This window comes from Zonotrichia leucophrys, chromosome 1 (assembly GCF_028769735.1).
Source record: "Zonotrichia leucophrys gambelii isolate GWCS_2022_RI chromosome 1, RI_Zleu_2.0, whole genome shotgun sequence".
Lineage (NCBI taxonomy): Eukaryota > Metazoa > Chordata > Aves > Passeriformes > Passerellidae > Zonotrichia > Zonotrichia leucophrys.
In genome coordinates, this window is record NC_088169.1 from 17,267,070 (window position 1) to 17,293,236 (window position 26,167).

General features: G+C 43.2%; 1 protein-coding gene across 2 annotated transcripts in view; it reads right to left on the reverse strand.

Annotated features, from left to right (window-relative positions):
* Positions 1-25,898, reverse strand: part of NHS (NHS actin remodeling regulator) — a 249,543-nt gene extending 223,645 nt beyond the window's left edge. For both annotated transcript variants that reach the window (XM_064707893.1, XM_064707885.1), the window contains exon 1: positions 25,382-25,898. In XM_064707893.1, the coding sequence (XP_064563963.1) occupies positions 25,382-25,781 (400 nt within the window). In that variant the 5' untranslated portion in view covers positions 25,782-25,898. The remainder of the gene's footprint in view (positions 1-25,381) is intronic.
* Between the last annotated feature and the right edge of the window lie 269 nt (positions 25,899-26,167).

A 26,167-nucleotide genomic window follows, 5' to 3' on the forward strand; every position in this document is an offset into this window, starting at 1 on the left:
TAGATCAAAAGAAATAGAAAACCAGACAGATTTAAGGACATAACCAAACATATCTATTTACAGGTCTTATCCCGAAGGCACTGGCTGCTCTACTCAGTCTGTACACAGACAATGGTATTGATGGTGGTGCTGCCCCAACTCCCTTATTAAAATACATTCAGATGGAGACATAAACACTGAGTTGTGTTTTCTATAAGTAAACTTATAACTATCAAAACCAGACAGTATTCCTCACTTCCTTTATCACATTATTTCCAGATAGATGGAATGCATAATATGAAATGCTGGTCATAGAATATGCAGCCTCTGAATCATAAAATGAGGAAAGGTTTTAACTAAGTCTGTTCAGTAGCTTAAGAGATTAAAAGCATTAAAAGAAGTGGTTTAGAGAAAAAAAAATAAGAATATGGCCGCTCCTTAGCATTTACCTCCAATTCTTGTAATTTAGAAATGAGTTAATAAGAGGAATGTCAAAAGAAAAACATCTAAGCACTGTCACATGCACTGAGCAATTCTGAAAGAAAAGTATCTCAATTCAACCAATTTTAACAGTTATTCTTCTATAACTTTAAACTTTCTTTGCAAAAATAGAAGGTACAACTACCACTTCCAGGTTAAAAAACAAAATCTACCAAGACCTCCTTTATGAAAATTGGAGGGAAAAAACCCTATGGAAGTACACAGTGAATGCAGCAGTAAAGTTTCTTTAAGTAGGACAGAAAATTGCCTGTAATTGCACTCACAGAAAGCAGCAATATGCTTATCAGGAAGTCCTCTAGACAGACAACCACCATTTATTTGTGTTTTGGATTTATTTTAAGATTCTTAGATCAGTTCCAAGTAGAATCACTTTATAAGGCAGCTCCTATGCCAATCTCTGTTCATGATTGCCAAGTTCAAGTATTCACACATCAGTAGCCAAATGCCATTGGCTGCTAAGACAGAGTCTGCATAAGTAACATCTACTCAGAGGTACCAGGGCTCTGTGGGTTGTTTGATAAATGGTAGTTTAGTGCTCTTCATTCACCTTTACAGCTGTGAAACCCACAAGGTCAAAATACTAATGTTTACAACCAGACTAGCTAGTAACTTGGGCTTTTTTAAACACAGAGAGCTAATGTTCTAATGAGCATATGACTCTAGTTTTTGGCAGTCCAAGATGGTCAATAAAATCCCAGTCAACACTGTCCAGAGTGTCAGTGAGCCTTGAACCAAGGGCAACTGTTCATCTACCATGTTACAAGATCCTCTTCCATCAGTGTTTTTTCCAAACAGGTACTAACAGCATCTCTGGAACAGTACAGCTTATGTACAAAATGAACAAGATTAATAAAACAGCTGTTAATTGCATTCAGGAATAAAGCTGTAACAAGAACAAAATGCCTTAGCTTCATTTGCACACTTAGCACAGTGTGCTCAGAACCATGCATTTCTCTCTTGCCATCTTAAAGGCAATGTGCACACTTAGAGGCAATGAAGAACTTACAGAGTACTCCCAGCTTCACTGTTTGACTCATTCTCATCTTCCAGAGGTCACAACCTACTCCTAGGCCATCCACCCTTTGCTCATGTCATGCAGTGACAAAGGGTGTGAAAACAATCAAACCAATTTCCACAGAGATGAGGCAAGGAGCACAATTACACACTCTGTTTTTTCCTGCAAAGCAATCTTTCTTAATGCTTCAGTGTTTTAAGCACAAAACTGTGTCTCTGCTTGCAAAAGAAAACAAACAGTCCTAGCCTGACTTTAGGCCTGCACAAGGATGCAGCCACACTCCCCACACTTGTACCTTATTCCAAAACCAGCCAGCAGCCTCCCTACCCTATGAAAATTTGCAGAAATTATCCTCCCTGCCCCATCATTGCTGCATCCAGCCTAACACTCTTCCAAGCAAAGTCACCCTTTGAGGGCAAACACCTCCTCCTGAGACGCCCTCCCACGTGTCTCCTGTCATCAGAACAGAAAATCCACATGCCCTGCTGACTGCTAGTTTGTGGCTATTCTGCCATGGGCTGTGAGATCCCATGAAGCAGTTCAGGCCATTCAGGCTCTAGACAATCCATTCCCAGCTGCATACCACAGCAAGTTGTCATGATAACACCACCAACATCACTTCTGCCTCCATGCCAGGACACAGACATTTCTCCCTGCAGTATCTCCCAAAATGTTTCAAAGGACAGGTCACACATAAGACCCTCAGCAGGGCTAGAACACCACTTTGTCCAGTTCTACATCAACATAGGGACAAGAATACAACTGTGAAAGAGTCAATCCTCCCAAGTGGTATTTTTCTTTATTTTACCTTAGCTTAAGTGAAGTAAAAGAATGTATTTTGCAGCACAAGTGTATGCTAACCCAGGTCTACAAGGACTAAAGCTTTTTTTTTTCAAATCATCCATTCTACAAAATTTGTTTTTCTACACACTTACAGTTAAGATGATTTGTTTGAGCTTAGTTTCTTTGGTTAGTTCTTGACATGAAAGATACAAAATTGTAAAGTTGAATGTTTAGGATGTCATTTATATGAAACAAAGTATCCCACATTGTCTAAATTTTCTTGCTGATACTCATTTGAGTTAGTCACAGCACATTTGTCAAACATTGCCCTTTACATTAAGGCTTTGGCAAGTATGATAAAGTACAAGCTCTATAAAATCATATTCACAACATGAATTTACCTTTATAGCACTTAATTATATGGGACAGCAACAGTAGGGTGTGTATATTTGATGGTTTCTTAAGTTGCCAAATTGTAGCAGAAGAACACAATTTTGAACATCTGAGGACAAAGATATAAACATTAGCCCCTTTGATACAGATAGGAGGAGGCTTGTACCTACTAACTGAGCTCTATTCAATAAGAGAACATGTAAAATAAAGCACATAGATCATATTCTCAAGAAAAGAAAGATAACACTGTTCCCAAGCTCAGTACCACTGATTAGCAGAATATACCCTCATTTAGTGCTACTGTATAGCCTAGACATACACAGGCTCTAAGTTCCATAATTAGTGTCCTTTGTTGCAAGGATAGAGTATTACATTCACATCAGAAAGGAGGGGAGAAGGAGAGGGCTGGGGGAAGATACTGTTCCATATAAAAGAAGCTACTGTGTTTCACTGGCTCTCTGCAGAGGGGTTCTGTAGGTGGCCATTTAAACAACAAAGGAAGTTCAAGGGTTCAAAATAGATTTCTGCTCCCTAATACACAGAAATCTGCATTTTTAAACCCAGTCTCCCTGCTGTGCAATTATGTATGAATTTAAGACCAGTCGTTTTCTTACAAGAGGCTGTGTTGTGCAAGTGGGAGACAAAATCAGGTCACCCAATCACAAGAAGCAAATTTTCCCCCACCAGCCACTGCACTCCTGAGAGAGACAAAGAGAAAAAAGCAGATTTTGTTACCTGCTCAGACTAGTCCAATTTCTAATCATATCCTTTGGAATTTTGAATACCTCTTCCATTTCCCTTCAGACCTAGGGACTAACATGGGGATCTAATTAAACTGTAAGTAGTATCTGTTTAAAACAAGGCACCTGTCCTTTCTGAGACTCCTGTGTCTATTTGAGTATCATTCTCTCTCTCTTCCTTGCATTTGAATGCATAAAGCAGTGAGACTAAATTTAAAGTTGCTTCTTTCCTCAGAGATATTATATATATATACTCAGTGTGTTCACTATTGTCCATATGCACTGAAGGTCATGCCCTTCCAAAGCATTAGTCCCAATCACAGTGCTTCATCCCATTCTTCACCTTAGAACCTCTCAAAGTGTCAGCAGAAATTCCTCCAATTTCACACTGGTTTTGCACAGGCAAGAGAAGCCACAGCAGCAAAGTCTGACCCATGAAGAAGCCTCCCTCACCCACCACCCTGTGACTAATGCTCACACACAAAGAATATGAATATTTTACAATTCTTCTCTTCAGAGAAAAACAAACAAACAAAAACCCCACAAATAAACAAAACCTTATCTCCTGGTGTTGGTCCACAATTCGGCATTCGTGAACATCTCCGAGACAAAATTTCTATTGCTAAAACCAGCTGATTTCTTACATGCTTTCACAGAGAAACCAGTAATTGGGGCTAAGGCTTTTTCCAGAGAGATGTGGCAAATTAAGTACATCAAGCCTAAACCACAGGACTATGTCTGTCATTTCCTCCCAAACATTACCTTCTGCACTACCATGAATGCACAGATATGTTTGGATATGTTATCTTCCCCCAGCCATAGAAGAAATTCCCTCCCTGACTACCCTGGAGGAGATTACTCTAAAATCATCCAGCAACAATTGCTTCCATAGGAAAGATATGACCCAGTCCATCAACTTCATTTATATATGGCAGTTCTGCTCTGCCAAAAGTTCTGTTACACAGCATAAATTCAGGATGTGCTGCACTATGTAACATAGGTTGGCTGTTCCAGGACTCCCAAACAGTGTCTTATTTCCCTTAGGAGCAGTCATTCTTTAGTTTCTGTATTAAAAAATTATTACTATCAGACATTTCTATTTATTAGGTATTAAAGAAAATATTTTGTTGACCAAATGTCAATAGCAACTATCTCCTGTTCTTCAAAGCTTATTTGAAAAAGAAATTGATTCTTTATACTAGAGATTACAAAGTTAATTCCGTTTAGTTTTAACACAGGCAATACACTGCACTAGATCAAAAAGCAAAAACAAATCAGAAAATGCTCTGATTCTTCAATACAGCCCACAGTTCTAACTCTCACCCAGTGTAGCTCAGTGCAGAAGAGCTGTGGATTAATTTGTGGTTAGTGAGTCAAGAAAGAAAATCAGTCACTGGAATCACAGCATAGTACCCTTTATCTGTAAATAAGAAAGAGCCTGGGTTTTCCCCTTTCTTTCCCTATACAATAAACTACAAATAGCCACAAAGAACGTTGTAAACAAAGTTTAAATGTGTGAACAAATCAAATAATTTAAGATATTACAGTTTAAATATGTGGATGAATAAATATTTAACTTGCATGTATGTATCTGTGGATGTTAGACTTTATAGATAAGGTTGCCATGCTCAGACTGTGTCAAAAAACCACAGTCAGACAAGCTGTATGCTTTCCCTTGCTGGGGTCACAAGACTACTTTTTGTGAGAGTGAAGCAAGTAAAGGGAAGGACAATTTTGAAAACAATCTTTTTTTCAGCCTGATTTACCACTTTTCTATCTGAAAGAGGCACCAGTGCATGGTCTACTGAAAACAACCTTTTCTGTCTTTTCTGTCTAATATTCTTCCTAATTCATGGAGCAAATTTTTTTTCTGCATGCATAGGCAAGATGTCATAGATTATATTCAGAGGGAAGAGACCTCAGATAGCCCCAGATGAGCTACTGAACATCTGTGTGTGACTTGCACTGAAGTGTTCTCCTGAAATGAGAGTGAACTTCAACAGCACAAGCTTAACTGCTGCTTCTTCAGCAAATGTCCTTCCAATGCTATTTAAAAGACAATTTCTCTCTAAAACCTTTATCCTCTAAGCACTTAGAAAGCCTCATTTTTCTTTGAATGCATTTTCACAGGTCAGATGTAGGCATGGCATCAAGGAGGGAACTAAAAAATTAAGTTCTGTCAAACCTGTGCTAGCTTTGGGAGTGCAGCACAACACCCATCATCAGACAGAACTGGCAACATCTAGCTGTGTGTATGAATGCTGTGGTGGAGCCAGCACTGCAAAAGCCAGAGGCAGGGACAAAAAAAAAACACAAAACAAACCTTTCCTTATCAAAGGATAAGGAAAGCATCAGCTGTGCTAGAGGCAGCTCAAGGAAGGAAACGGTAACGCTGATGAGAAGCTGGACACAGCCAAGTCCAGGACCCACTCGGAGTTGTTTCATGTGACACACATAAAGGCAAAAAGATTAGATGGAAAAATAAAAAGCAAGCCCAGCATTAAGAGTTCAGCTGATAAATCCTTCCAGATGGGACCCGTGCACCACTGCTCTTTCTGTCGGATCTCCTGTTACAAAGGACTGAAGCCACAAAACTGCTCTGAGATCACACACATCTACAGTGAACTAGATCCTCTTTGAATTCAATTTCAGCAGGTATTAAAAGGAAAGGATTTCTCTTTCAGGTCTTGTTAGCATTTTCATCCCATTCTGGAATTTGTCTATCATTTCTATCTTTTGATTTAGAAATGTTAATAAAGATTGATGGTCTCCCTGAGGAAAAACAGGTGAGGAGATAGCACTAGTTGGATTATATCATCCCAATAAATCTTCCTTTCAAAACAAACACAGCTTTCTCTTCTTGCAAAATACTGCTCTTTAAAGACTATACTTTGTTTTTTTAATAAAGAAAAAGTCTTTCAACTGTGTTAATGATTAGCAAATGATATGGCAGCTCACCAAGATGCTTAGGCCTGTAGCTTTAGTTACTTATCAGATTAATACATATAAATGAAGGATTCTGTATTCTTCACTTACAATGGCTGAAGTCATTGGGTTTAGTGAGGGAAGGCTACAGCACTGAGCCTGGAAAAATGGGGAGGATGGAGGGAGAAAGAGAGGAGAAAGGAGCTCCCTGAACACACTCATAAGGATACTGCTGTCTGCAGCCTCCTTTGAGTTGTCAATGATACTGAGAAATAAAAGAGCTCTAGAAGCAGCTTATAAAAATAATTAGTGGCATGAAAAGATCTACAGATGGAAAGACACTGGAGAGGTCTAATGTATTTAATGTAGATATAAGGGCACAAGAAAGAGGTACACAAAGGAATGAATAGTACAGAGAGAGAATTCCGAGATTCTTTAATTATCCAGCTTTGTAATGCAAGAACAAGTGGGTATTCAGAGAAATTAAATTAATTCCAGAGAGTTCCCAGGCAATACACAGGTAACCAGCAGAGCTGCTGGCCATGTTTCATCACTAAGGCCAAGAATTTAGGAAGAAATTAAAAAAAAAAAAAACAAAAAACACACAGCCAGCTCAGTTAATAGTAGCATGCGCAATGACAGCAGAGTGAACAAACAACACTTAAGAAACTCATGCTCCAAAGGACCTGTGAAAGCCAAGCCCTCCTTCTCTATGACAAAGCTTCATGTGTGGGCAGTTGTTACTACTTTTTACTACAGTACTTCTTACACTTTGCTTGAACCATCTGGTACCAGCCACGACTTTCTGATCAAAACTATTTTATGAGTATTTGAGGATTGCCATCAGACTCAAGGAAGAAAGAACATTCTTTTCCTCCCCTGAGCCCTCTCTCCACACCACCCCAGCCTGCAGCAGGCCATGCCTGGGATGGGAGGGAGCCTGTGCTGCTCTCTCCACTGTTACAGCAGAGCACTAACATTGCCATGTGCTGTTTCCATGGCCCTGCAACACCCCACAGAAGCACTTCATTCCCTCTCCAGCAGCAGCAAGGCTCACTACAACTACCCAAACTGGCTGTCATCCTTCATCCTCAGGTGTTTTCTCTACTGAGAAGATGGATGAGGATGGACTGAAGAGGATGTGGACGGACACCACTCCACTTTTGTTATCAGCTGATAAAAAGTGGACATGAATATAAATCTCCTCCTACTGGCCATAGCTACAGCGTGCTCCTTGAGCTGTGGAAGCAGTTAAAAATGAGTCTGTGTGCACCCAGGAGCAATGCTCTGGGCTCCTTTCCACAGGTGAAAAGAAAACCAGGAAAATGGGCAGAGGAGTCAATCCTGCACCACATCATCATCTGGGGAGCACGGGGCAGAAGGACACCCTCACACACCTCACGCCATAATCATGGCAACAACTTTTGCCTCCAGAGGGCAGAGAAACTTAAATGGAAACGATCCAGCTTGCTGTGACTGCTCCGTGTGCCTGGTCTTTTGACTGAGTTCCAGGGGAGAGGGAGGGAGAGCAAAGCAAATCCCGAAGTGATTCCCGAGGGCGGGAAGGGAAAGCAAACCCCAAAGTGATTCCTGAGGGCGGGAAGGCAAAGCAAACCCCAAAGTGATTCCTGAGGGTGAGAAGGGAAGCTTTGTGTGCCCAGATAATGATCCCAAGGCCTGGTCCGGCCCAGCCGCAGCCGCCCCGCTTTGTTCCCGCTCTGCCACCCGCCGGGGAGCTCATCTGTCCCAGCAGCACACGGTAATGATGGCAAGGGTTAAATACCACTTACACAGAGGTACAAAAGGCCAGCATCATTTCGTATGAGGCCAGACAGCCGGTTTGTATAATTCCAGTTTTTGCAGAGTGTTTTCTTTCCAGTGTGTCCCCTTAAAAAAGCTTTTCCTCGTGAGTTAATTCTCTCACTGGAAAATGCCAGTGCAGTGCCAACTATCTCTGAGATAATCCAAAGCTAAATTTGCTGTCAAACTCAGACCTGGGATAAGACTTCAAGAGAAAAACTGTTATGAAATTATTCACCACTAAATCATTTAACGGCAAGGCAGAGAGTTCATTTTGTGTCTATCCTGTTGTTGTTTTCTCCCCCCCAAAAAACCTATGTTGTTTTCTCCCCCCCAAAAAACCACTCTATGTTTCTAGGAGTTTCCAGATAAGAAAATCTGTTTTTAAATAATCTCAGTGCTACTTTGGAGTTTTTACATCTTACAATGACACAATCAGCTGCTTTTTATTAACTTATTTGTTTGTGCAACACCATTGGTGAATGTTCATGCATTCATCGCTGCACATCAAGCAACTGGGGCAGATCCAGCAGCAGGAGTGTTCTGTGCTTGCCAATTCTGGTGTATCAGCACTACTAACTAGTAGCTGAATCACACTTGCCTTGCCTGAGCAGGCATTCACTGAAGACAAACAGTTGCTTACTGAATCCTCTTTCCTCCACATTTTACCAGCTAAGAAGTGAACTAAAAGCATAAGGCGACAGCAAGGCATTTTAGGTGCAGCTGAATCCTGCTTCCCCTAACTCCCTGTCTCCAAGAGTCTTTCAAGCCCTGAAAAAACCACCCCTTTCCAGGGATATCCCTGCAACCATGAGTACAAGAAGGAGCTGATCCATGAGGACTCCTGTAAACAGATTTTACACTATTGTGCACAGCTCTGCAAGGCTTTGGAATACCATGCTAGAAGTTCTTGGAATTTCTCAGTGTGAGCTAATACTGACTGCCAAAGAGCTGAGGGCCTCGAGGGGGCAGAGCAAAGCAGTCCCCTAATTTGATAATATGCTGTATGACCTTCACCTCAGCCCACCACTTGAAGCCTTTGGCACTTGACTCTCCTGTTGAGAACGGATGGAGGATACTGGGCATCACTCTTCAATTCACAGGACAAAGAGCAGGAGCAATAATGAGACTCACAGGTGCAGGGTGTGCCACAACAGCCCACAGGGACCAAATTTAATTTTCACTTCAACTATGTGCAACAAGGGAGTGAGCCCCTTTGCTGCACTCAGTCTGACTGACAAGCAATCTTCCCTGCAAGTCCCTTCCCAATCTTCCTTTCCCTTCCTAATGGCTCAGAGCAGTGGCCTTGATGCCTGTCCTTTCAGAGGGTAAATGAAAAAGCATGGTCCTTGAAGCTTTTAATCATGGCACCTCAAGCTCTTAAATGCTTCAAAGACAGGATTATAGAAGGACACATGGAAGAACCAGAAAATTCCATAGACTCCAGTCTGATTTCTGCAACTATATATATTCTGTAACTGCCCCTTGGACAGCACTATTCTATCTGATCTGATTTTGACTTTTTGCAATGGGTGGAAGTGGACAAGCTGCTTGGCAGCTGTGAAGATGCTGTGCATGATGGAGTGAGGGGGTGTTTCACGGAAAGGCAGGTCTCAATTTGTCCCACAGTGCCCAATGATCTTACAAGAAGATTGTAAGCAGTTTTGAAATGTCTTGACCAAAGCACTATTGCTGTCCCTGCTGGAAACAAAAGCACCTTGTAATCACGCCATAAACCAAGAAGTTTTATAACAAGCCCTCTCCTCTACCAAACTGCCACTGAAAATAGAAGAATGGAGATCTCCACCTCCACTAAAATGAACAAAGCTGTAGATCTGAGTTTAAAAGGTAAGGGGGATATGATTACACTTTACAAGCCACCTGCAGATCTTGAGTAAACTAATATTTAATTGAATCACTCTTCTGAAATTTCCTTTAAAGAAAAAGAAAGATACTGACTCATTATGGTTTCTTTGATCCTTTCCAACACAAGCAGCTATATGAAACAATAATTTTCCTTCCCTGGGTCCTCCCCTGTTTGTTTCCTGAAGTGTCAGCCTGCTCCAGGAGACTGTCCCTGCTTGTGACATAATACTGTTTATCCTATTATCTCTATTAAAGATGCAACAGTTCTGATTAAACTACTAATGAGGTATGTCTCCTGCCATGGGTGGGTAAACCATGTCTACCAAGGCACAGCAAAGAACAACCAAATCAGGACATTGCTTGTGGCTTTCCCAGTCTTCACCAGCATTTTGGGAAAGGGCTGACTTCTAATACATCCTGTTCTGTCTACATCCCCTCAGAAATGACAGTCAAACCTAATGTTGTCCAAAGCCCTTTAATGCTGAAGCATCTCTTTCTTGAGAGACTTCATACTTAAGTAATAATTTAAATATTCTTCTGCATGTGCATGATATCTACACTCCCTCTATGCTTGTGAACTAGAGAGGAAAAGCTAATAGTAGTTTAATAACACACTAAGGTGATGGTAACAAAAGCAAAGCTACAGCTTTCCATAACATTAGATTTACTATATTAAGCTTTTAATACTGCAAGAGATTAACAGTGACAGATTCTCTTGTAGAGTAGCAAAAGCTATTGCAATTCTTGCAACTTTCCCATTAATCACATTTAAACATGCTGCTAACAGATGGGCATCATGGAGTGCTAGGTCTCTCACAAGCCAGTACTAACAAAAAGAATGTCTGAGAGATCTTGTGGCTTCTACAGTTCAGAGGGAGTGTATATCCAGGCACCTTGTTATTGTTTTCGTTGTATATTATCTAGGATTATTAGAAAAGCTCTAGTTAAATAGATGACAGACTTCAGCATACGTGAGCAGGAAGGGAGAGGAAGGGGGACAGAAGAGTAAAAACAAGACCACCCACACAAAGTTCCTCTAAGTCCACATTTCACGTGCATGATCATGATTTTTCCACTACACAGGGCAAGCATTAGGTTCTGCAGTGCAACTTTTCCTCTGGCACTACTACCTGCAAAACCTTTCCCCAAAGCCAGACACAAGCCCAAGCTGTGAAAAATGAGCTGCCAGGCTCAAACCTGGCTGGACAGAGAATGACAGTGTGTCCTCCCTCCCCTTTCATTAGTGCAGATGTCACGTTCAGGTGGCCCTTTCTGACTGAAGCTGGGAGAGCACCTGAAGAAAACCAGCATTAGAACTTGGCACCCAGAGAGAATGTAGATGTTTAATAAACTTCCCAGGACTGCTTTTTAATTAAATCAAGTCCCAAGGTAAAACCTCATCTTTACATGACTGTAATTAACCAGGACAAACTGTCTGTAAGGTAAGAAAGCTCAATCTCCTCTGTGAGCCAGACCTCAAAAGAAAGACTGGCAATTGCAAACTCAGCCCAACCTAAGGTTAGTCCTCACAGATTAAGGCCTGCAGATCTCCTCAGTTCCAGCCTGCAAGGACTCCTGCTTGCTGAAAAGTGAGACTGGAGAATCCCACCTGGGGGTACTGCCTTCATGTGGCACCTGAGAGCATTTGCCCATGAAGGACAGAAGCACTACTGATGTGGAAGGGTCTCGGCCTTGCAGATTGCCTGTCATTTACAAACCAGGTCTGTGTGTCATGGATCTATCACCCCACAGCCCAACTTGCTCTCACTGCTTGTGTGATAACTGCTCTGAGAGGAAGGACGTGCTGTCACTCGGCCACAGACCTGAGAAGAGAGGGACAAAAAGCCTGTGGCAGTACCCACTTCACACTGTGACATTCATAGAACTTAAGGGATTTATCTGAACTAGAAACTTCCTCTGCTCACAAGTGAAAGACAGGCTCACCTTTGAACAGGATGGATGGCCCAAAGTTTAGAGTGCTAACACTGGGTGATCTGAATGGCACTAACAACCTCCCCCATGCTGTCATGAAAAGTTGGTGGATGAATCCAGGTCCCCTAGGCAGCAGCATTTTAGCTGCTGGGTCCTCCTTCTCAGTTCCAGCCTGCAAAACTAAACATTCTCAGCTCACTGAGGAAGAGCTCAGCACCTGGATGGGTATGAGTCTGCTCTACACACCTACCAACCACTGACAGATAGCAGCAGAGTCCACCTAAAAGCTGTTTTCTGTGTTTCCTCATAAACCACATTCCAGTGTCCACAACGTGTTTGGCCAGGACCACACTGACATGGGGCTTCCAGGGAGCAGAATTCACAGGATACTCACAACTGACCACCATGACTCCAAAACATAGCAGAAAAAAGGCTGTACAGATATGAAAGGAAAATTCAGGTGAGCATCCACAAGCTCTACAAATTTGTAAAATGTTCCTGTAGTGCTATCAGGGCATAAAGTAGTAGAAAGAACTCTGTACTATGTCAATGAAAATTGTTGCAGTGTGTTGTAATGTCCTGTTTTAGATTTCCAGGTCACCTCCCAGGTGGGGCAATACCCGTCTCCCTTCCCCCCTCGCCCCCTTGCTGAGTGAGTCCTGTCAATCAGGCTTAACATTCCAGCAAAGGCGTCATGTGGTTGGTCAAATTGAAAGGATGCCCCTCAGGCCCAGAGGTCATTGGCCTGTCTAGGTGTCCCTCGTCCCTTGAGACCCCACCCCTCCCACCTGGTTGGTGGCTCACCTGTCCCCTCCCCTCCCCTCCCCCTGAGCTTAAAAGGTGAGTCCGGCCATGTGCTCGGTATTCTGTTGGAGCTCTTCCCAAGATGCAGATCTCTGTAACCATGGAATAAACCACTGCATATAACCCTCTGGCAGAATCCCTCCTTTTTTCTCTTCACCTTCGCCTGAAGTCTTCTTCCTAAGGTAAACAGAGTCCCTAACAAGCCTGGACTTGTTTAGTGCCCAGCTGCAACCACCAGCAAGCTAAAGGTGTCTCTGGGGTGAAGCACCACAGAAGCCGCCTTTGGCTCAGCAGCGAGGGTCAGACTGGCCCAGGCACAATCTAACTGGTAATACTGGGATTCATATTCCAATAGAAAATAATATTGGTATATAATTCAGCACCCTCATACGCAAGGAATATGAACTGAAAGGAAAAACAGGAATTGCTTTGACACTGGAGATGTAACTTGGACAAAGAAATATTGTAGTATCAGCCAAAGTTTGTCTCAGTCAGCTCCAGCCTTCAGTAGTAGAGCACTTAATTATGCTACCCAGCATTCAGCTCTAGGGCTCTGTCCATCTGGCTCACGCCACTAGAATCAAGAAGCTGCAGAAGAGCAGACTGCAGCAAACAAGGTCAGTATGTGCCAACTTCTGTAGAGACATATTTAACAAGCCCAAGGTTGGACTGTCTCAAAAGGAAACAAATGCACGGGAGACACCTCTTTGTGAAAACAAATACCGCACATTCCTTCAGTGTATCTGCAAATGACACTGCATCACAGAACCAGAATGAACTAGGTGGGAAAAGACCTTTTGAGATCATCAAGTCCAACCTATGACCTAGACCTGCATCACTTTACCTTTTACTTACCCATCTGTTTTCCTGGAAGATTTTATTACATTAACTTGGCTTTTCTACATTTTAATTTTATTTTTCAACCCTTGCTGTAATATAGCAGGGGCAGTTCATTCAAAAGCAAAGACTTTACTCTTGCAAATATGCAAGTACCAAACAGCAGAATTCCCACATCCCTAAGCAAGATGTATCTCACTTCTGATCACCCATTACACACAGTAGAAGAGTTTCCATTAATAACATCACAATTTCTGAGTCCATTGAGAGAAGGAAGGAATGGGAAAGAAGTGAACTCAACCATGAGACGCTTTTGGATGAAGATACAAATTCAAAACAAGCAAAAAACAAGATACTTCAATTACCTTCAATTTTTGCCTATGTAATGAGAGAAATATTTTCTCTCATTTGACCAGTTTGCTGCTAATGTGGCTGTAAATTTTCCCTCCCATTTACCAAGCTTTTCTAATCTCAGTGACCAATATGATCTTGTCCAATCTTTCCACTGGTCTTCTTCTGTTATCTAGACAGGCATTTCTCTCTGTATGTGTGTGTGTATATTTATATATACATATATATATATTTATATGTGTGTATGTGTGTGTGTGTGAACACAAACTTATTCCGCCCCTAGTGAAACACAGAATTTTGAGGAAGAATCTCTTCTTGTTTTTCTTCCTCACTGAGGAAAACTTATTTCAATTGTTGTTCAAAAAGGTCTGCACAAAAATGGGCACACTTACTTATTTTAACCTTTTAGTCTCACAGTCCAAGATATTGCTTATCAAGACAGATCTAAAGCCAAACAAGACTCATAAAGGAAATAATCAGCCTGAGCTATGATATTTTGCAGTTCCCTCTTCTTTAACTAATTGCTATTCTATTGGGTTGTTAAGAACAAGCAGATAAATGAAACGTACTTTTAATCTACACTAATAATTTGTGTTAAGTTCCACTTGGACAATTTCATAAATGAATAGTCACATTATAGCTGCTGAATGTAGCTGTAACCCATTCACTCATTTACAGACACTACTTCTCAAACACAGGTGCTCATTTTCATATGTGCCTGTAGGCACATGATTTTATTGTTGTATCTGAGAGAGAATCATACTCTAAATTTTGTGTGTATTGACAGAGGTCCCTAAAAATATTTACAGCACAAACTGGGTAAATACCCTAGGTCATACTTCATTCTGGACACTGATTCACATCAGCTAACAGAGATCTATAATTAATGATAAACCTTCAGGTGAGCCTCCTAGTCTCCCTTAGGAGGGTTTTGTCCAGAGCAGAGCTTACCCAACCTCTGTCTTGGCACCAAGGCTATATCAAGCCTGTGGCAGCTGTAACAGAGGCCTAAAAATACTACTGAATAAAGAAGTAGTGATACTTACTTTAGAATATTAGCAGAGTAATGATTGCCACAAAATACACTTCAGCCACAGTGCAATTTGAAAGTACAGGAGCTTAAACCAGTGCTTTTAATGTGCCAGGCACAATGAGTGCATTTACAACATCTATTACAACATATACAACATCTAAAGCAGGTTATGTTTGGGGGAGGGGGATAATTACATCTTAGCAGGTAGTTTATTAACTGAACAAGACAGCACCACATTAAAGATAATCAATGGAGAATAAACCACAGTTGTAAAAATTAATACTGTTCATTCACACCATGAAGGGAGTGAGGGGGTGGTGTCTGTGCTATTAAGACAGAGGTAAAAGTATAGCCCCTGTGAAACCACCATGAGAAGAGGAGTAAAGGACAGGATGGCACAAAATGAAAGTCATTCAAGGCATAAGTTTCAAAAAAAAACAATACTGAAATTGAAAAGAAATAATCAGCAATTCTGGAGGGGAAAGAGGAATTCGAACAACCAGTTTTGCAAACAGTGGAACTAATGAAGCCTGGTTTTCTCCAGCTTTTATGTCATGCAAAGACTGACTTTCACATTGAAGTAAATGTGAGCTCCAACTGGAGCACTTTTTTTTATTAGATTGGAACATTTATAAGGGATTCCTTTCCCAGTGGATTTTCTAGTTTCTAATAAAGAACAAGACCTTCCTCCAAATGCAGTAAGAATAATCTGTCCTCTCCTTTACCTGGCTGCCTCTTTTATGATTTCTACATTGTGGCAATGTAGTTGAAATTGTAGCTGAGTAACAAATATAAAAATTCCTGAATGGCTGGTGTGAGATACCCAGGCACACCCACCTCCTTCCCTGCTATTCACACAGAATGTGCTATTCCTTAATACTTGTTTTGGATAAGAAGCAAGACTAAAACAGTGCTGCCAGGATAATCCAACTTATGGGGGAAATTTTTTTGGCATGCTAACCATGTGCAAGGCTTCAGGTAATTTTCTGCAGAGATCAAGACCCTCAGGCTCCTGCAGCAATACTTGTTGCAAGGAATAGTCAACACAGGAGGGGAGGTGAGATCTCCTCAGTGTGCTGAGATAGGAGCCTCTGTGATGATTTTAACTGCTGGGGTAGAAGAGGGCCAAAGGAGCTGAGTTTAGCACAGCCTGAAGCAGAAGAACCAGTCAGAAGCTGGTTTGGATAAGTATGAGAAAGTCATCCCCCCCAAAAATACAAGAAAGAAAAAAAGCTTGCATTAAAAATTTGGGCTATGCAGAGCTATGCGGTTTCCAGGGTTAAGGCTGGGCATGTGAAAGTCAGTGGTCAATCCATGACATAGGATTTCTTTTCTTAGAAATTAATTAAGATACATCTCCTGACTCTCCTCCTGTATACATCACTTAACCAAAAACCACTTCACCAAAGAAAAGACCATGCCTATGACAAGAATAGGCCCTCTTTTTACTGCAAGTAAATGAACTTCACAAGGTGAAAAAATGGAACTGGGTAGTATCCATTCTTTGGACTGACTCTGATTTGCATAGTAAGCATTAAATCATAATTAATCTCTTGCTTCACTTAAAATTGAATCACCCCTTATCACTAGATCACTAAGTAGTGGATGCAGTGAAACATGTATAGCATCTTAAAAAAGTTTGCCTCTGAGCATCACAGTGAATAACTGCTGCCTATCTTGAGTTTCATCATCCAGAAGATCTGATTTCTGCAATCGTGGACAGTTATAGGCTTCTGAAGAGAACCATGCTTGGCAATGCCTTTTAGGGAAAAAAAAAAAAATCAGGCAAAATTGAGCATGCACAGAGAGCCCAGTTTTGTTTTTAAAGCAATCCTAAGCCTCTGGACACACTGGAATTTTTCAGTGCACCTTACAGATTCTGCTCCTAAGAATGACCCAATTCTGTAGCCACTGATACACACATCTTCAAGAAGGATTAGCATCTTTTCCTCCGCAGCTCACTCTCTGTCCAGGTCAACTTAAAAGTCTGTTCAAGCATTGTCAAGATAACAAAAAACACTTTGAAAAGGTGGGGGGAAAATCTGCAGAGGCCTGAAGACTCTGTCCATTTTTATAGCACACATGCTCATTCCCCTTAATCACATGCACACACTTGCAAGGCATCTCCACCAAACTTTCTCAGGGATTTGGTCTGAGTGGCTGTAGTTCAAAGTCCAACTGCCTTGGCAGCTGAAAAGAAAGAGAAAACCATGGTGGCTTTGTAAGAATTACAGTGATCTTATTAAAAAAAAGTATGTCACTCTCTGCTGGGACTTAACATGGCAGTGCCACGCAGCACTCATTGAATTGAGCAGCATTTCAAGCACACAGTTCCTGGTATAATAAGACTACAGGCTTAATTAGGTTCCTATCAGTATTGCTTTTTTCCTGCCTTCAGCCAAGAAGGTGTAAGAAAAGATTGTCCAATACAGATACTGCAATTTAAAGTCTCAAGTTAAGAACACAGTGGGTGTATATCTACTATAAAATCTACCCTAAAAACATGCCAGTTGTTAAACTAAGCAGTGCATTAGAAGCAGTTAGATATAATGAGAATGTAAATGGAAAGAATTCTAGGGAGATATTTCAGCTAAAAACAGCATACACACTATGCTATCTTTTATTTTAATCATGCTTTAAGCCCTGCCTTTTTGAACTTTTTATAAATTCTGCTATCTCCCTTTGCAGTTACTTACATATTGGTATATAAATTCAAAGACGAGAAGCAATTAGGAATGAAGCGAAGACTCCCTCTCTTGATGCTAATACATCAAAGGAAGTGAAAAAACCTTCCCCCCTCATACACACTGGGTAACACAGAGAGTTTCTGCTCTTCACAGCCTAATAGCTCAAGTAGCTCCAATGGAGAGTCTGATGTCAGCCTCTGATTACATGGAGATGCCAGCAATTGGAAAGAGCAGCTTCTGAGAAATCCCAGCTCTCTGACTCTGGCGACCACGCAACCCTGCAATAATGCATTTCAAATACACACATGTATTACTCACATCAGCTGGCTCTATTTTTTCCCCACTTTGGAGATCACAACATTGCTATTAAGAGTTCCCTGGGAGTATATGCTTGATTTAGGTACATGTATGAAGGAAATGTGTCAGATCAGGGGCTTTTTTAAACAGTTGTCGCTCCCCTGCACCCGATCTCTTTTGCTGTCCACTTTAGAGAGAGGAAGAGCCAGGGGCTGCCTTTAAACAGACACACTTCAGAAGTCTGCTTTTGTCTGAATGGAGAAGAAGAGGTTGGGACTTTCACACCATGGCAGGGATCAGTGAGGACTGTTCCCACTCTTTTTCTGCACCTTTGCACAGCTCTGCCAGATCAGCCTAATCCAATCCTCAGAACTGAAACCTCAGAACAGGCAAACCTATGTAAGAAATGCCAACAAAACCTGATTCTGCTGATTCAGAACAGCAGCTGAGTGCGACCCTGAAATTGGGTAGTTATATTTCCTTCCTGCAAGTCCTTCCCACAAGTCCTTCCCTCAGTCCAAGGACATTTGAGAACTGTGCAAGAATTTTTTGGAAACACTCCAGGCCCTTCATCTTTCAAAAAGGAAAACTAACATCTATTATACATCTGAATCAACAGGTGAATGACCTCCCCATGCCCTCAGCAAGTTACCAGAGTCCATTTATTTCTTAATCACCATATCTCCCCTGTAGGAGCAGGGAAACTAACCAAAAGTAGGAATTACTCCATTAATTTCACTGGAACATTTATCTTATATTTCTGTATGAACACAAACATTATGCTATTAAGGCTTTTAAATAGAAGCATGAAGTTTTAAAAGGGGCTGTAGGAAGAATTTCTGTTAAATCATTAGACCCACAGTAAGTTCATGTCTCTTACAGGTCTGGTTCTATTTTCTCTGCAGTTTTGCTCCTTGTGTAAAGGAGACCTTGTTGGTGTTAAAGAAGCTAAAACATTTCCAGCAGAATTTCTAATAAACCCACTGGAGACTCTTGCTTGGCTCTTAAGCATGAGCAAGAAAGAAGCTGCAGTAACTACTATGATATTACACAGATGTGTAGCTGCAGTGAGGTGGAAATCAAGCACTGAATGTTTTTTGATATTTTTTTGACTGGCAAGCTCTCCATTTAGCAACAAAATCCCAAAACATTCAAACCTGGTACATTAGCTGAAGTACTATTTGTGGAATGACAAGCAAGGAGCTATAGAACAGGCTAAGGCTTTCTCACCTATACCAGTGGAAGACCAAAGAAATTACACTCGGCAAAACTCTAGAAGATTCACACCTGTATAACAGGGAATGGCTTTGGAGGAAAACCACTGCTTTCTGCTTTTCATCTGTTACCAGGCTGTGCCAGACAAAGTCCAGTGAGTCTACCTGAGCCCTGAGCTCTCAGAGCCTTTCCACCCAGCATCTCTCTGGCCTTGGCAGGACAAAGGATTTTACACTATGCTTTTATCTGCAAAGAGACCAGAGTCTGCATTCCACAAGCTAACAGGACTAAAAGTGACAACCTGAGCTTTCAAAAAGTTACATCCCTGCCAAAGCCACCTGGCAAATTCCATTCCATTACCTTCTATCAGATACCAAATGCATGAAGAAAAAATACCTCAAGCAAAGCCTCTGAATGGTTGTGTTCCTGTGTTAAAGGTATTCTATCACCATGCTGTAAACAAAGATAAGGCATTTTTCTGCTAAATGACAGTACTCTAGCTAATGGTGCTCTAGCAATGTTAAGGTAAATTGGGGATGGGATCCTTAAGTGAGCAGGTTTTTCTTCCTCTGTCCCTTTGTTGTTCTGACAGCAGTAAAGGTAAGAAGAAAAGCCCATGCTTTGGCCTTCCTCTCCTTTCCACTCTGCTAATGTGCCATCGATCCTCTCCATTTAGAAGAAACCATGCACTGAGGAAATTCTCCAACATTCCCATACCCTCAGCTTGGGTTATGTACACTGATGGGCAAACTACAGGCAAGTGCACCAGAGAGGTGAGTTCTGTAACACAAATGAGCACACAGTGGCCAGCACAACACCAAGAAACCAAACCTGGCAGGTAAAGCCAAAAGCCTTTCTCCTTTTCCAAAACAACAAGTGAAGAGGTTATGTCATTCCATTTGGGCAGGTAAAGGAAACAAAGCTGAAAGTGATGGGTTACTACATCCAGTGTACAGCTGCTTTTCTTTGGAGGTTTTATTCTGCACCCAACAAAGACTTGCCAATTAATATCATTTCAGTGTACAAAAGGAGCCCTGAGTACATCCTCTTGCTTCATGTCCCCCAGGTTACATTAGTGTGCACCTCTAAAATTGTAACTACTCTCACACTTAGACTCACTAACTACAGATGGACAATAATATGAAGTTAAAGGAAGCTAGGAATCTCTTCTGTTTTGTCTCCAGCAGTATCTGAGATATTTTTGTGTAAACATATCCCATCCATGGAGATCTACAGCTGCACCTCAGTACCACAGAAAATCCATACCATGAAAATTGTACTTTCAATCTCAAGGCTCTCGAGAAGCTGAGATAAAGTGCAGCACTTATCTTCCCAACATGGATGCTTTTTTTCTTTCAAGTTGCATCTATTCTTAAGGTCTTATGTACCTCCCTGAAGATGTCTGCAAGGATGCTCACCAATCCTAAGCCTGGGATGGCCTTACAATGCAACTGAATTCTGAGACGGAAGCATGACAATTTCTTGATTACATTTCAGCAGCAATTGAGACTTCAGTGCATTAAGTCAAGGAAGAGGAGGTGCATTTTCTGATGAGCTTTGGCTCCAATATATATTTTGTAAAAATGGTAGGACTGTGGCAGAAAATACTCAAAAACCTTATAAGGGATTAAACATTTCCCTGCAGTGCTCAAAACCCAAACAGAAAAGCGTTACACCAGTGTGGCTAAAAGCCACACTAACAAAAACCTCAAACCAAACAAAATCAAAACAAAACCACCTAAAAGGCATAAGGAAAGAGACTAAAAGCAAGAGTGAAACTTGCCAGGCTGTTCTCAGTAACCAACTTCAATCAAACAGAATAAATTAATGCAGAACCTAAAATTATAAAGAATGAGTTCAGAGCTGTCTTTTTAATCTCAATACTGACACTTCAGGAAAAAAGAAAATCCTATAGAGGAGCTCACTGTAGAGATCCAAGGGCCTCTGAAGAGCACAGTAACACGGGAGATCCCCACACTTGGGAGCAGCTGCATCACTGACTGTTAGCAAACAGCAAAATCAGGAATGGAAAAGTGGAGCAATGAAGATACAGCAGGCAACTTCTGGAAACCATACAACTTTTAGAAAGATTGGCTACTGGTAACACATTGATGCTTTTGAAAAAAAAAGCCTGGAATGTGTGGAATTCTCTGGGATGCCAGGGTGCAAAAAGGATCTCATTAGCTAGGGCTTTCAAAATCTGCTGCCCGGTTGTTGCCTATTATTCAGGAAGCAAGTTGGCTTACATCATCAATTTCTGTAAAGTACAATATTCCACTTAAACTGCCAGATCTCTAGTCCCCTAGACTGAGAAATCACTCTTCCAAATAACCATGGAGGCACTGAGTCCCAAGTCTACAAACTAGTCCAGCATTTCTGTGTTTCTATATTACCAAGATAATCAAGTGTCTAATAATAAAACTGGGCAGTACCACACTGCCAACAAGAAAACTCTACACAACATCCAGACTGACAACAATTATGTTATTCCTACGTGGTTCTGCTGTAGAAGCAGACCCTGGAACTGCTCATGATGAAAAGCAGAGGAGTGGCAGAAGGGCAAAGTAGTTAGTTCAGGAGCTGAGCAGGAAAGCATTTCTCACCGTTGTTTCTCTTATATTCAGAGGATGGGAAAGGATTCATATTTGCAAGATGCTGGCTGGCCAGAGGCTTAAAAGAAAGATGAAAGGACAAGCAGTATCTGGGGAGGCAGAGGTGAGGGACCTTGAGTTTTTGATGATGACCTGCTTGTAACTACCCAGAATCCACCCTTTACTGTGCCTAACAAAGTTTTCCAATCACACTAAACAGTGATGAAAACAAAGGCAACACATAGGTAAATACCTTTACCAGTATCTTAGTAGAGAACGTTAAATAATTTTCTTAAAGCAGAGTATACACATACTTGCAAATGTTCACCATTGCAACAGCAACAGAGCTGAGAATGTTAAGGCCTTGTGAAAATGACAGCAGTAGTGATAAGCATTACTGGAAAAATGCCATTTTTAATTAATTTTAATTCTTCATTAATATTCCCTGAATCCAACATAGATGCTTTAATATAATGATACATAATTTTCAGTATAATTTACAACATTATTATGCAAAACTGTATTATATGCTATTTTCAAGATAACTCCTTTCCTGCTTCCCTTCCCCTTGGTATCATCTCTGCAATTGCCAAGGAATGGCATTCTGGGCAAGGAATGCCCTTCTAACCACTGACTCCAATAGCTCTTGAGATGGAATTAGCCCATAATTTCCTTTTTCTGAGTGTTCACAGGGGGATCTCAGAATACAGCTGGCTTATGAGGCCTGGAGAAAAAGGCCTTCCATTGTCACAGCTCAGTATCTGGGGTGTGTCCAGTAGCATTATTTTCAAATCACTGTACTGCATTTGAAGTTGGAATATGAAGACTGTCTCACTGTGGCAAGATAGGCTAGTAGTTTTAAACTGAATATTTGAAAAACTTGTGGTTGGGCTGCACTGTCCTGGTGTTATCATCCCAGTACATGGTGTCTCAGTCAATGCACCAATAAGCCCAGCCCCTCCAGACTCATGACATGCAATAAATTCAATGCAGCCATTACAGTCATGCCGTGGGTGGGGTGGCTGCATGACTGTCACCAGCTTGTTCCTTGTGGTTGTGCATCCAAACCTCCAGCCAGTTCTGAATTATTCTTAGACGTGTCATTTGGGCTGGACAGCTAAAAGACAGCCCTGAGGCCATCCCATCATTTCCATGCTCACCACAGGAGATAGAAGTCAGTATGCCTTAATGTGACGCTGATCAGGCTCTGGGCAGATCTGTGACCACCTGCGATTGCTCTCTTGGTTTCAAAAAACAACTGGGTGTAGTAACTTGAGTGTAACACTTTCAGGAGTGAATTATGTAGGCACTTCATGCATAAAACAAACATTAGCATAGTCTTGCTGAAAGTAATAATGAAGGAGGAGGCGTCAGCCCAGAGAGGAGCAAGCACACTGTCATTATACACTACAGGGAAGATGGGCAGCTTCCAGCCAGGCACTTTTATCTGTCCTGGGGAACAGTGAGCAGTCTGCAGGCCAGAGGGAGCATTGCTGTGGGTGTGTATGGATTTTGGGGGAATGTGAGGAGATAACGTGTACAGTGGTGCTGTTCAGCCCTGGCTCTCAGCTGAGGTGTTCAGATGCAGCACTGTGTAAATGCAGCTCTGCTGATCCAGCACTGGAAAGGGAATAAAAGCAGCCAGAGGAGGCAAAGAAGTTGGCTGTTCATGTACATTGGATTGTACAGAGGCTTTCACCTCCAGGGAAGATGTGGTACAGCATGCATGGAAAGAGGTGATGAGGACAGGGAGGTGTGCTCTGAGCAGCTGCAGAGCTGCAGGCAGGACACACACCTACTGGAGGAGGGGTAGGGCAAAGCCAGTGTTGTGGAGGATCCCTTGCCTGGCCAGACCTAGGGACATCTGCAGATCTATCAGTGGCACTGTGCTGTACACAAGAGGAAGGAGGAACAGCTGGCAAACACAGGGAAGATCATGGCCAAAAATTTCTCCCCTTTTAAAGAGAGGAGGATTCAAAAGAAAACCAAACACTAAAAAAATTTATCATCGCAGGGATAAAGCCAGACTCTCTAATTAAGCAGATGACATAACTGTGCTGTAATATCAAGATTTTGCTCTGTGATTTGCAAACAAGCTGCACTTGCACAATCCAGAAAGAAAAAAAGCCATACAGATTAGAACAGCTAAGCTCTGCTCTCACTTACATTAGTATATACCCACACTTACTCAGCTCAAAAGACCTACAGATGAGAATGTGATACGAGGAGTTTCATTTCCTCAGACAGTTCCCTCACGAGCCCAGCCAAGCCTCCTTCTCATTGCAGTTTCCAATCACAGCCCAGCACTCTGCTCTGATTACACTCATGCTGAAACCACAAAAAATCTCCCTCATTTTGGTCTCATCTATGGTTGATGTACATTAATACATCCCCAGCAAAGTCACTGTCACTGTACAGATGCTGAGTATGCAGCTTAAATACCGCTGAATTCTTAAAGCTTGATTCTGTTAGTTAGGACAGCTTCATTGATCCTACAGGAATTACGTATATTCCACAATGCTCCAAAGGGGAGGAAATCCAAAGCACAAATTTTTAAATGGCATATTTATGAAAAACACCTAGAGGAGGGCATGGTCTTGCTTATACTGGTGTAAAATCACTTTGCTGTACTTAGTGGAGCTACTCAGGATTTAGAGGGGTACAGCAAAATGCAAAAACTAAGCCAAATTCTCCTTTCAAGCCACTGCTTTTCCCGAAACAGATACTGAAAGGTCAGAACCAATACCAATCTCTGCTACTCCAGACTTCCAACCCACAGCCCTATCTATCAAAAACCCCACGTATCCACAAGTGCTCGGGAAGTGTATGCACCAGGGAGAGTACAAAATCATTACACTGCTGTGAACATGAGCCATATTCAGCAGAAATCAGCAGCTGTTACGACTACAGAGCTTTTCACTGCTTTTATAGTTTGGGTGGAGAAGAAACAGGATTCAAGCACTGCTCATAACACAAGTTGTATATTGCCTTGATCTTTATCCTCCTCCCCCTCCTCCACCCTCCCCTCTTCACTCTTCAGGGCCACTCTTTAAACAGAAAGAAGTCATTAGCCAAACTTCCCTCATTTTATGGCCCCGACAGTTAGGTAACGACGAAGCAGTTTTATTATTTCTACTTGAGAGCATTCGATCGGGAATTCAGAGACTCTTCTAAGGGGAAGATATCTGCAGGGGAAGGGGGACAGGCCGGCAAAGAGAGAAAACCCAAATGTGCCCGAGTGCGGCGGATCATCTCCATCATTCCCGGCGCCCAGCTGACAGACCTCGTCCCCCTCCCTGGCCAAACCCTTGGCTGCAGAAGATGCGTCCCGAGAGCCCCGCCAGCCAGCTCCTTACGTAAGGCACAAACCACTGACATCATCCCTCCCGCCGGCATCGCCGCGGCGCCCAGCGGCGCCCGCAGACCCGACCCGACCCGCGCCCGCCCGTTCCCCTCCCGCTCTGCTGCCCCGCCGGGGCTCCTTTCCCACCGGCTCTGCCCCAAACTTCGCACGGCAGGTGGCCAGGGGAGGCTCTCCTCGCCGGAGCCCCGCGCTGCGGTGCGCTCCATCCATCCCTCCATCCATCCATCCCGCGGTGCTCCCCATCCATCCCGCATTCCGCGCTACTTACGCACTGCCTCCTGCTTGGGGTCGAGGCCGCGCACGGCTCCCTGGAGGCCGGCGATGCGGCCGTGCAGCGCCCGTACGCGGCGGTGGGTACCCTGGATGTCAGCCTCGACCTCCTGGAAAAGGGTGCAGGCGTGCCGGGCCACGTCGGAGAGCTGTCGGAGGATCCGCGACAGGGCTACGTTGCTGACCGAGCAGAGGTCCAGCACCATCAGCACCGCTGCCGCCTCCTTCTCCCCGCCGCCAGCCGCCTCGGCGCCCTCGCCCGCCGTTCCCGGCTCCTCCGGCGGCGGGTCCCGCGGCGGCGGCGGCGGCTCCGCGCCCCAGCTCTCCTCCAGCACGGAGGCGGCGGGCTGCCGCCGGCACAGCCGCTGCGGCTCCACGGTCCGCTTGGCGAACGGCATGGCCGAACCCTCGGCCGGAGCTCTCCCGGCCTCCCGCGGGCACTGGCGGGGATCGCTGCCCTCCTCCTCCTCCTCCTCGTCCTCGTCCTTCTCCTCCTGGCCGCCGCCGCTCCTTGCCCGCCGCCGTCACTCGCGGGCGGCCGCCGGCGGGCGGCTCATCGCCTCGCTCGCTCCCTGCGCGGGGCTCCTGCGCTGCGGGGCGGCCGCCGCGCCGCCGAGCATCCGCCGCCGCTGCCGCCGCGGGAGCCGGGGCACATCCGCGCCGCCTCGCTCGCTCGCTCGCTCCCTCTCACGCCGTCCCGCTCCGGCGGCGGGTGTGAAGGGGCGGCCCGAAAACGCGGAGACAGGAATCCCGCGGCCGCGAGGAGGAGCGAGCCGCCGAGCCT